General features: G+C 45.7%; 1 protein-coding gene across 11 annotated transcripts in view; it reads right to left on the reverse strand.

The window, feature by feature from the left end:
- The window catches only part of KAT7 (lysine acetyltransferase 7), a 761,891-nt gene that overhangs the window by 594,389 nt on the left and 155,251 nt on the right, over positions 1-12,251 (reverse strand). For all 11 annotated transcript variants that reach the window (XM_078645259.1, XM_078645254.1, XM_078645249.1 and 8 more), the window contains one exon: positions 8,607-8,757. In XM_078645259.1, coding sequence (XP_078501385.1) covers positions 8,607-8,757 — 151 coding nt within the window. The remainder of the gene's footprint in view (positions 1-8,606; positions 8,758-12,251) is intronic.

Consider the following 12,251-nt stretch of genomic DNA (forward strand, 5'->3'; position numbering starts at 1 on the left):
TGGTGTGCGTAGGTTGGTTGTTGAAGCTGTTGTGTATGTCCGCGATCTTGTTGTGGAAGTATGAAGCGAGGGAGTTGCAGAGGTCTTGCGATGGGATGATGTCGTTGTTGCCTGCGCTGGGGTTGGAAAGCTCTTTCACGATGTTGAAGAGTTCCTTGCAGTTGTGTGCGTTGTTGTCCAACCGGTCCTTGAAAGCTGTTTTCTTGGCGGCGCGGATCAGCTGGTGGTGTTTCCGGGTGGCAAGTTTGAAGGAGGTCCTGTTGTCCGGTGTCGGTTCCCTTCTCCAGACTTTCTCGAGGGCTCGGCAGTTCTTCTTGGAGCTCTTGAGTTCGTCGGTGAACCATGGGGCCTTCTTGCTGCCGGGTCTGCTAGGCGGGGTCCTCAGTGGGGCGAGTTCGTCCGCGCAGTTGCTGATCCACTTCGTGAGGTTGTCGGCGGCTTGGCTGGGGTTCGCTGAGCTGGCAGGAGGGTGCTGGCTCAGGGAGGTGGCGAGCTGGTCTGCTGTGATCTTGTTCCAGCTTCTGCGGGCGGTCTGTTTCTGGTGGTGGTGGGTCGTCGTTCTCTTGAAGGTGAAGTGGACGCAGCTGTGGTCCGTCCATTGAAGCTCAGTGGTGTGGCTGAAGTTGATGTCTGTGCTGGAAGAGAAGACTGCGTCGAGTGTGTGTCCGGCGAGGTGGGTGGGGGTGGACACCAGTTGCTTGAGTCCCAGGTTGGCGAGGTTGTCGAGCAGGGTGCTGGTGTTGCGGTCGTTGTTGTTCTCCAGATGGAAGTTGAGGTCTCCCAGGAGGATGTAGTCAGCGGAGGGGAGGGCATGCGGGCTGACGAAGTCGGCGATGTCCTCGCTGAATTGTGTGCGTGGTCCAGGGGGTCGGTAGATCAGGGTGCCTCTGAGGGTGGTGTTCGGGTTGGTGTGGATCTGGAAATGCAGGTGTTCGGCGCTGGTCAGGGTGTTGTCGGTGCTGGTCGTGAGACGGATGGTGTTCCTGTGGACGATGGCGATGCCTCCTCCCATCTGGTTGGCGTTTCGGTCCCTCCGGACGATCTTGTAGCCCTCTGGGATAGCGATGGCGATGTCGGGAGCTGAAGAGGCGTTCATCCAGGTCTCCGTGAGGAAGGCAACGTCAGGGGCTGTGGCGTCTAGAAGGTTCCAGAGTTCGATGGCGTGTCGGTGGACGGAGCGGGTGTTGAGCAGGATGCACTTGAGGTGGGTGCTGCTGGTGGTCGACTTGGCGGGTGCTGGCGCGAGGCAGGTCCGGATGCAGGTGAACTTGCAGTCGTGGCAGCTGAAAGGACCGTGGGTGCGTCGTGGAGTGGCTTGGTGGCACTCTGGGCGTCGGCCGGTGTTGAGAGCGGTGAGAGAGGCGGCGGAGTACGTCAGGCGGGTCGGCCGGGGTCTTCGTGGGCCAGGGGTCCTGGCACTGGGCGCGGTCCGGTCGCGGACGGGCGCAGACGGGCTTACCTTTGGCGCGCCTTCGGCGCACAATCGGCGCGCCCGCTGCGCGTCAACGCTGCGCGTTCGCACGGTCGCCATTTAAGGCGAAGTGCGCGGGTGGGCGGAGCAGCTGGGAGGCGGGAGCGGGGAGGGTTACAGAAGAGAAAAAGGGGCGGGGACAAGCGGCGGTGGCGGGAAGGGAGGGCGGGGGGCGGCGAGGTAGGCGGACAACAAGGAAGGAAGTCTAAACACGGGCCAAATGAAATTCGGCAACACAGGCACAAATAATCGACAAAACAAGGAAAGAAAAGAGGTTAAGCACAACAGGCACAAATGTTTGACAAAACAAGGCAAAAACAGTCCCCGCAGCGGAGGCAGCCGGCAACCGGCAAAACGAGGCGGCAGCGAGGCAGGAGGGCAGGCAGGGGCACACGCAGCAGCTGGTGGCCGTGCGGCGCGGGGGTGTCCCACAAGTCCTGAAAAAGACTCAAGTGCAACCTTGCACTTGGTGCTAGAACAATACATGACCCCATCAGGCCTAACAGTTTCATTATCGCTCTCACTGTCAGATAAAATGACATCTGGTAAAGACGGCAGTCTTTGGAATGCCATAACTCTCTTTGCCTTCGTAGGCTTTGCTTGTTATTGCACTGAGTATAGAGACCAATAATAAAGAGTCTGATCTGGGTAAGGATGAACAGTTGTGCCTATGTGAGCTGTAGGCATTGTGCAGGGCTGCTCCCTTTCATCAGCCAATCGTCTAGATAAAGGAAGACATGCATGTGACTGCACTGTAAATACACCACCACTACAGCACAACATTTTTTAACACTCTGGGGCTATTGTCAACCCAAATGGCAGACCTTTGAATTTATAATGACCATTAATTAGCAGAAAGCTGAGGTGCGAGTGGGTAACAGGATGAATGAGTATGTGGAAATAAGACTCCTTGAGGGTGATCTCGCCAATAGTTCCCCATTTGGAGAAGAAGTACGACAACCTGTAGAGTTGCCAATTTGTAGTTTATGTACTATGGAGGTGAGAGCTTGAGGACAGTTTTGCCCCAAAGCCCCTTCTTTCATGGGTATAAGGAAGTACATTAAATAGACACCTTGTTCCTTTGGATGTAGCTGTACTTATTTTACAGGTCCTAGGGATATCAGTTCTTGCTCTTTGATGGTGTGGGCGAGCTGAAATGTTAAAAGGGTATGAGGGCAGCACCTGTAAGCAATGGCTAAAAGCATCACCTGGCATGAGAGTACAGCCTCTCGCTGAGGAAGGTACAACCCCAGTCTTCCATGCGGTAACAAGGCCATTAATTGGTGGTAAATGTGCCTTTATACGGTGTACCTCTGCCCCAGCCATTACCTCTAAATCCATCCCTGGCATAATGTGCATTTGTAGGGATGTTGGTCTTCCTGAAAGGGCAGTTGATGATAATGTGACCTTCCATTTGTGGATGCTATTTTTGCTGCTGCATATGCCTATGGTGATTTCTTGCTTATGACTTTGCATAATGCCTATGGCTGTGGGGGGTTAGTATGTCCTTTTTTTAGTCGAGCCTACACAGTGCTGGCAGGATGATCTGTTGTATCTCCTCTGTAGGCTTCAAGCACGCAGATTTCCATTCGTTCTATATGTTGCATTCAGAAATGCTGCCTTTGTATTGGTGCATTGGTGATAATTCTTCAGCCTTTGTGTGTCTGGTCCTCCCATAGCATATTCACTCATGGTTTCTCCTGGTCATCACTCCATTACTTCTGTGCGAGTCACCTCATGTCAGAGAACATACTCGCTCTCCCATTGGTCTTCCTCCGCGTCACATGACAGGTCAAAACCATCAGCGATGATGTTCCGTCGATTCATATCCCCCCCGCCCCCCAATCCCTCCGGCCAGGACTGTTTTTGTTATATCACGTTTCTGCGGTATTTCTGATCATATTGTACAAACTAAAAGCACACGAGAATGGAGAACGTCACTGTTTTACGTAGTACTGTGTGTATTTTGCAATAAGTTCTATAATATTTATTTTGCTGCACTGATCCAGAGTAATTACTCGTTAAAATAATCAAAAGACCAGCCAGATATAAAGGACTATATACACATTTCAAAACCATGAAATTTAGGTGCAGATGGTGTTATGTCAAATTGATAACCAGTAGTTCATTTCACATTTTGAAACAAAAATGTAACTTTACATTTTAGCCACTAGACGGCGATATTGCTCCATTCAACAGCGGCGTCACCCCTTTTTTCCGTGAGCTCAGAGCTGGAATGGGAAATAAACGCAACTCTGGGTGCATGCATAATAATACAATGCTCATGGTGCATTCATTGATCATGCGTAGTTACCTGGCCTGCCAGCCTTACGCTCTCATAGACGGTTTGGGACGGAGGGAGGTGAGAGTATGGACGCAAACAGAGTGGTGTTTAAGGGCGTCTCCTACAAGGAAATAGCAACAAGCATTTGCAATATAATCGGTCTCACATTTGAGAAAGATAGAGCTCTTGGTGTTGAAACTGACAGTTTTAATGCAGTGGAGTGATGATATCTGTATAGCACCATTGCAATTCGTATGACCTTGCAGCACTTCAGAACCAAACAATGGAAAATAGGTTATGAGGGAGGGTTTTCCAGACAAGAGTAATATAATGGCTGGGAAAAAAAAGTAGTGAACATGCTGGAAATATCAAACCCTCAGAGAATGCAAGAGTAAGTCAAACATGTGAAATGGAACAACATAGTTACCTTACTGCTGATACACTGATTATTCATCGAGTGTTTTTGCAGGAAAATTTAAGAAAATGACTGGAAGGGACCCGTTTCAATATCCTGTGGTGAAGATACGGTTCTGCCTGCAGACATTGCTATGTTAGCATAAGTGAGTTAGTTGCTCAAACGCCATTTTGCCGCTTTTGCACATGACACTAAATGTCTCACTTTTTATAAAGTCAAACTGCTTGTTTTCCTTCACATGAGAACGGTCTGTTTTTCACATCTCTAGACACACATTGTGACCTCAAGTCTGCACAAAGTGTTCAAGGTTAAATGAAAATGTATGCTGTTGATGCAGGGTGATCAGCCCACGCTCTAGACACGACATTCACACAACTGCTCATTTTCTGAAACTCATGCATTAGAGAGGCATCTTTTTGAGAACACCTTCCATCGACAAAGAGCTGTGCTGATCTGGGATGTGATTTACTTCACCTTATCTTGGAGGTATGGGGTTCCCCATTCTAGCCTAGAGATCTTCTATTATTATAATACCTAGCTCCTAGCAAGGGAGGGTGGTACACAAGGCACTATAGACCTAGTTCCACTATCATTATATTGGGATTTCTCCTTTTGTATTTTATTGAATTGTAACAATGCTGATTGTATTGATTGTATGCATCTTTTTACTTATGTTAGCAAAGATACTGCATCTTAGAGCACGTAGTTGAAATAAACATATTAAACTATACCGTGTCTCTGATTATTCATGTTGTGGACCTTTATGAGAATAAAAATGAAAGAGTGTTGGACCTTTATGAGAATAAAAATGAAAGAGTGTTCTTGATTCCCACTATTCTTGAGAGGTACCTAAGTCGCTTGTTCTGGGTTGTCTAATCATTGGTAGCTTCGCTGTAGTACGGATAATGAATGAGACACTGATTGATGCTAGTCGGATTGTGGTTCTGGGCACTGAGGTGGGTTTTTGGTACACCACAATACACCGAGGTCCCAGTTTCCTGCGCCTAGTTCTGTGCATGAGCAGAATCCCCGCAACAATCCATTGATTATATCCTTACAAAACTTAAGCAGTATGGTTCTGCTTCTGTTTTCCTGCACTTGTAATATCAGCCATAATTCTTACTTGGTCTGTTACTGTAATGTGGAGAAAGAAGCAGTTCCTGGACTCATTTGCATACCAATAATGCCATAACCTGCAATTTGCTGCTGCAGGCGCCGTTGAACTTTTTAATTGTCTTTTTGCTGCAGCAGTGATATGTTTGCAAGTTTGGGGTGGAAGACGCAGAGTACATGGGCTGTGGACATTACTCGACAAAGTCACTCTGGGTATCAAATCTTTCTGGATTAGGCTTTTATACAGCGCTCTGTTCTGCACTTCTGCTAATATTCAGCCTGCAGTACATTATAGCCTCTGGAGTTAGCACTCGCTGATCCCCAAGGAGAACTTTGAGCTGGCTCAAGGCTGCAGCGGCATCTGTGGCATCCAAAAGAACCTTCGCAAAAGGCCAACAGGTGGTGCAACTCAGTCTCGGTACAACAAACTCAGCAGCCACTGGAGGTAGCTCTGTTGCAGGAGGCCATTGCGATGGAAATCCGGACAATTAAAGAAAGGAGATTAGTCAGTCTCAAACTCAAGAACTTCTGTCTCACTCCAGGAGAAAACTCTTAACGACCAAAAGGAGCGGCGGAGAAGTCTGGGTAGATGCAGCAGTCACCCCTACTTGGATTTGGGGAGGAACAGGGCTCACTGTGGGCGGCTACAGTGGATACAAGTGAGAGGACCAGACTTCCGGTACAGGCTACACTGGCCCCACAGTGGGGAAAAAACAGGAGTAAAGAACTTCTGACAGTGATGAACGGCGAGGACAAATCCCGGATAAAAGTAGCATCAACCCCTGCAGTGAGTAAAAGTGAGAGAAGAGAACTTCCCATACAGCACAAATCCCCTGAGACCAGTTAAGCCAACTCTTGCGTCATCCAAGCACAAAAGTGCACTGGAAAATACTGAGATCTGCGTCTAAGCCAGTCATCTGAACAGCATTCTGCAGAGAAATGCCACCTACCCAAGTAGTGCCTAGAGCTGCAATGCACAATTTAATTTGTGAGGAGCTGCACTTTTAACCATGGGGGAAGAGATATTGCAGGAGGTTGCGCAGCTGCTCTCACAGAGAGTCCCCCCACTTCAGAAGACTGAGGAGAGAAAATGAACTCCACACCCAAATAATGGCAAGCGCACCCAGCGCTAGTCTGGAGACCTACTTGCAGCTACTGAGGTGGTCTATTTCTTTGATTAAATGCCTAGAAGATGTGAGGCAAATTCCCGTGACCTTGTGCACTTCACTGGCTTTGTTAACAGGTCACTTCTTGAAATATACAGATGGTGGCGACAAACTTCAGCTGTGTCTGTCAGTCAGCAACCAAGAACGGCGAGGATAAACCCCAGATAGAAGCAGCAGCAACCCCTGCAGTGGGGAGAGGGCTGGAGCAAAGGCATCCATGAAGGGAACGAGAGGCAGCGGGCAAGTGAAAAAAGACGTAGGACACGGTTTAAACTCATACACAAGGTTTCTCAGCAGGGATAAACTGATAAAAATCTTTCAGACTACTATAATATAGTTCAATATTATTGAACATACTGTTACCTTTGGCACCACAACATTTCACATAATTTACTCACCCATTCTCACATTTAAGAAAATGCATGCAGCTCCAGTCCATTCTCAACAAATGGCATTAATAATAACAAAGTTCACCCAGTTCTCTCTAACTCACTTATTGAAGTACAAATTGTCCTTGTCAGTAAATGCAATTACAAGTGGCTCAGATTTTTATTTCCATACCTAATTTTTATGCTACATAAATTTCGCTAACAGGATTACTTGCATTCCTGTTAAAAAGGAATGTTACTGAGCATATTTGCCTGGACTCTACTCTGCAATAGGATCAGGTCTGATTTGTATGTAGTTGCCTAAATACTTATTTGGTCCCAAAGACAAGACCGATTGCATTGCAAATGCTTGTTATCTTTTCGAACATTTTGTCTTCCTTTCAACCAAACAAACAAGTTACTTACCTTCAGTAACACCTGTTCTAACTCAAGTCTACCCAGCTTTAGATTTGTCACCACATGAATTTCCCTATGCACACGAGACTGGATCTGGACACTTAGTATCAATTCCAACATGCATCAACAAGTGGCGTTGTGTGGTTCTGTGCCCAACCAAGAGGTGATACTGGGGATCTATATGTGCACAACCTCATCGCGCTGACATCTGTTTCTTATGATCTTGGTCTATGCCGACGGATGCAGATCCATTGAAATCAGAATGTGGCAGTGTGCAGGCTAACAGATTAGGATCTTATTAAGGGGCTACATGAATCCATTCCACAGAACGGGGAGGAAGGCTGAGCAACCTGAGGTTTGTAACTTGTTCTTTTAATACACACTTCTAACCACAGAGTTCTCGAATTGTCAATAGATACCAAAAGCAGTACCTCCTCAGGTGGCGAGCCTGTGGCATGGCTCATATCAGGAAATACTGTAGGACCGATTGGACGACATTTCAGCCTATCCCAACTGTCCAGGCAGTAGTACTTTGTATCAAATTGACTTTGTGAAGAAGTTTTGAATTAATGAGAAGGTCACCTTCTCAGTAGTATCTCATTAAAAAAAGTATTTCCAGAAATTAAAATATTTAATACATTTTAAAAAAATCTACATGCACGGATATATTTTAATGTAAATCCAATCTTAAGAGCACTAAATATATCTCTGCATATAGTCTAACCAGTAACTGCATTATTTCCCAAACAGAACGGAGGAACTTGCAGCTCTTTTGCAATGGCCATTGCACATATTTTTTGCACATTGGATCCATAGTCAGCCTATCTTTAACTAGCACATTTTTTCTGTCCTGCTCTTGGTTGAAAAGACTAGAAGGCTGCTGAGAAACAAGCAGCATAGTAAAGATTACTGTATTGCAAAATTGGAAAGACTGACTACACCCAGGAAAGAACTACAAAGGGGGAGGGGGGGAAATAAAAAAAACAGAGGCCTGATACCTACGGGTGACAGTGTTGAGCTGTAAAAATGCTATTTGATTTGAGGATTGAGAGAAGAAAATACTACAGTGATACACAATTTCATGTCTTTGAAGCTGGAACTTACTCCGGCTGTCAACATGTTAAAGGATATATCATGGAAGCATCTATATACCAAGCTCTTTGATGATAACCGTCTCCAAAAACACTGTTAAGGATCCTTCGAGATGATCTTAGTTACAAAGTCATATGAAATGAAACACATTGCTTCGAAACAGGACAAACCAAATAAAAATGTTTTACTGCTATGCATCTATTTTAATACTATTGAACTAGGAAGTACAAGGGTGTTACTGGAGGTGCTATAGCTCAAGACCACAAAGCCCCCACAGTACCTTGTGAGCTCTGGCTAAGCCTGGCAGCAGATCGGGTCACTCTGGCAGATCTCCTTGACCTTCTCCTCTCACTTTCAGAGCTGTCAGTGTGCTCTACGTCTGTTGAAAAATCAGAATCTTCTGTCCCATCTGAACTGCTGCCAGCATTCCTCTGTAACATTGTAAATCATGCCATTAGCTGCCGACAATATTTTTTTTCACACCACAATACCCCAGACTATGTTCATACACAAACTGAGAGCTATAACAAATCTCCACAACTAGTCACAAAAGGTTTCAAACCAATTTAGTGGCAAGTATCAATATTATAATAAACAAGAATGAGTTTGCCACCTATTCAGCTACAGATTAGACAATTGGAATTCTCATAATCCTTGTGGCGAGTGTGCCTTGGAACTCGCAGGGTGCTTAAAAACCTTCACTCACCAATTTAGTTGCGGAAATGCTTTATCATAGGGTTCCCACTCTGGTCGCCGAATGCTTCTAGGGTGTGCTACGATGTTCGATTATAGCAGAGCTGGGTTATTTTGTGATTGTGACAGTGTGTGTAGTGGTGGTGTGTAATTTTTAAAATTGGCTCAGGAACTTCTCCATATAGTGATTTTAATAATGGAGGTCCTGGTCAAACTTTAAAAACAGTGGTGGAGATTTTTGAGATTTAAAGTGATCTCAATTATCTTCAATGTGGTCAACATGTTTCAGCCATCTAACGGAGTGCCTCTATGGGTCAATATGGTTTTCGTCAGGACCAGAAATCCTAATAGCATGCACGCCAAGGTCGGCGAATAAATACCAATATTCAATACAACCGATTATGCCAACTGTTTGTTCAACAATTAAAAGAATCAATGAACGATCCCTAGTACATTACCCCTACCTAAAGGAGCCAGACTGGGTAGTCTGGGTATTTCTTTCATTAAAGGGTGAATACTATTTGTCCCCAACGCAGCAACAGAAAAGGCTACTTTCTTTTGGTTGCATTTTTTTAATGAATAGTTCCTCTCCCTCAGATTCCATACCTGAACTTAACGCAAACATTTAGGGGCACATGCATCATTGTAGGCAATTGAGATTCCAGAATTGCGATTATTAAGGAATCGCAATTATGGAATCACAGTTGCCTATGCATGTAGATTTCGCTAAAATATAAGCGATTCCTACATATTCCTTAATTGCAAATTGCGATTCGCAATTAAGGAATGGATTCTTATTAATTCCTATGGGCCTAGAACTCCATGGAAATGAATGGAAATTGCATGCGCAATTTGCGAGTACCAAATAGGTACTCGAAAATTGCGCATGCAATTTCAAGGGTGCAGGGGGGCCAAAAGGCCACCCGGATGCACCCCTTAAATTTGTATGTGATCACATGTTGCGCGCATACATGCCCCAAGGGCACGTGTGCGCGCAACATGGCACTTTGAAAAATCCACAAAAGGGCATATTTCAAAGTTTTCACAAATTACCATTAACTTTAAATTGATGGTAATTTGCAATCACAAATAGCAAAATCACAATTTCAAAGTGCATCATGCATTGCATTTAGAGAATCGCAATTTGCGATTCCCTAAATGTATTCGCAATTTAGGTAATCGCTAAATTTGCGATTACCTAAATTGCTATATTGCATTTGGGTCGATGCATCCCAAATGCAAAAATACCGGTCGCAAAGGGGCAGATTCTACCAATCTGCCCCTTTGCGACCGGTATTTACTGCCCCTTAGTCTTTTTCAATGGTTTACACCAATTTATATTGCATTTCATTAAAGGGCTATGCTGTTTAATGGTAGCAATTTTGTATGCCCATGTTCTACTTAGGCCTACACTGCACTCACACTGGTCACCTACTCAGCCTCTTTCTCTTTTTGGTACTTTTAAGTGACGATTCATGAATGACTAGCTCAAAGTCTGAAAAAATGTAGATTATCTGTAAATTTTCAAGGTCTTCTCCATCCTTCTCATGAGGAGGCCAGCAGCTGCTGAACCTCCTGCTTGGTTTCAGTCATCTATCTTTGCTACTTCTAGGCTCCGACATCAGGCACTTATCTCGCAAGCCGCACCTCGCCTAGCCAGCTGAAAACAAGCCTACAGCAGTCAGAACATCACAGGAGATCGACACTGTGTTCCCCACGGCAAAAAACACAGTGATTCATTCATAGAGATAACAAGTCCCGAACTGAAATCAACCCAAAAACAAGGTGGTGGCCACCAGAATCTGGAGATAACGCCCGTCTCTGCGAGCCACTTAACCGGGCGTCAGCCCCCGCTGCTACGCCCTCAATAGACAACAACTCTGCCGCCGCAGCTGCGAAAACGGTGAGGAACAGTGAAATGTAGCAAAACATGCGGTGGACACACACCAGCACCCGCCCTTTGTTCCGTCCCTCCCTACACATCAGGAAACAGAGGGCACGGGAGAGTGGCCGGCCGCACGACACAAATAAAAGCTCCTGGGTGCAAGAAGCCCTCGCCGCCACTCCGGTGAGCAGCAAGGGCCCCTAGGCAGTTAACTGTCCCAGGAGGGGGTTAATTCTTAGAGCTGGAGTGCTTCAGCTGCAGTAGGAGGCAGGGAGTCTCCTGCTAAAAACGAAAGCAAGGAAACAGACAGTCCTGTTCCTTTGCATTTGATTTTATAGCACAGGAGAGTCCTTGCCTCCTAGTGCAGCTGAAATAACGTCTATCTGTTCCTGGCTTTCAGTTTTAGAAGAGAACACACACATCCTGCCTCCCACTGCAGCGGAAGCATTTCAACTCTACAAGTTTAACCCCGTCCTGGGAGGGTTACATCTTAGCAAAAGGAGACAAAGTTTCTTTTAAATTCACACAGGGCTTCAAGTTGCAAAAGAAAAATGCCAGCCAGCCATGTGAGCTTTAAACAGCCTACAAGATCATTGTCCTGACACTAAATATGCTTATAAACAAGTATATTATTCATTAGTAATGTGACTTGTCTGTCTTTGTTCCATTTTATTATTAGTCATGATCATTCAAACAGCCCTAGAACACTCTTAACAGTGCTTCTATTTATATTTGCTGTTCAAGGCATGCACACACAAGTCCTGACATAATAGCTTTTGGTGACTGTTTATTTGTTTATTTTTGTGCTTCCTGAGACCTCAAAATAAGGACCTGGCAACGCTAATCATAAAACTGGAAGTTTGTTGTAAGATAAGCACATTTATTACCTCCACCCTGATCCCTGGTTAATGCCATAAAACCAATAGTTTAACATATCAGAAACCCTGCACTGCTCCCAATAGCATGATGAGTTACTGCAAGTGTCTGGGAATGCACCATGCATTCAGACAACTCGCTCCTCATTCTCGCCCTTCACTTTCATGCTCACCCTGCACTCACATTGATTGCAATGCCCTCACACTCATCCCGACGCACTCACACCATTCACCCGCTTACCCTGTACTCACAGTGATCACTCTGCACTCACAATGCACTTGCGCTGTTCACCCTGTACCTCACCCTGCAGTCACACAAGCACACTACTCACCCTGCACTCATGTGACACTTCACTCACCTGTCCCTCCCACTGCCCAATCTGCAATCTCACTCAAATAAGACCATCACTAACCATACATTCATTCGTCCCACTCTGCACTTAAATCTGCACCCAAATTCATGTCACCTCAC

Source organism: Lissotriton helveticus, chromosome 5_1, assembly GCF_964261635.1.
Source record: "Lissotriton helveticus chromosome 5_1, aLisHel1.1, whole genome shotgun sequence".
NCBI lineage: Eukaryota > Metazoa > Chordata > Amphibia > Caudata > Salamandridae > Lissotriton > Lissotriton helveticus.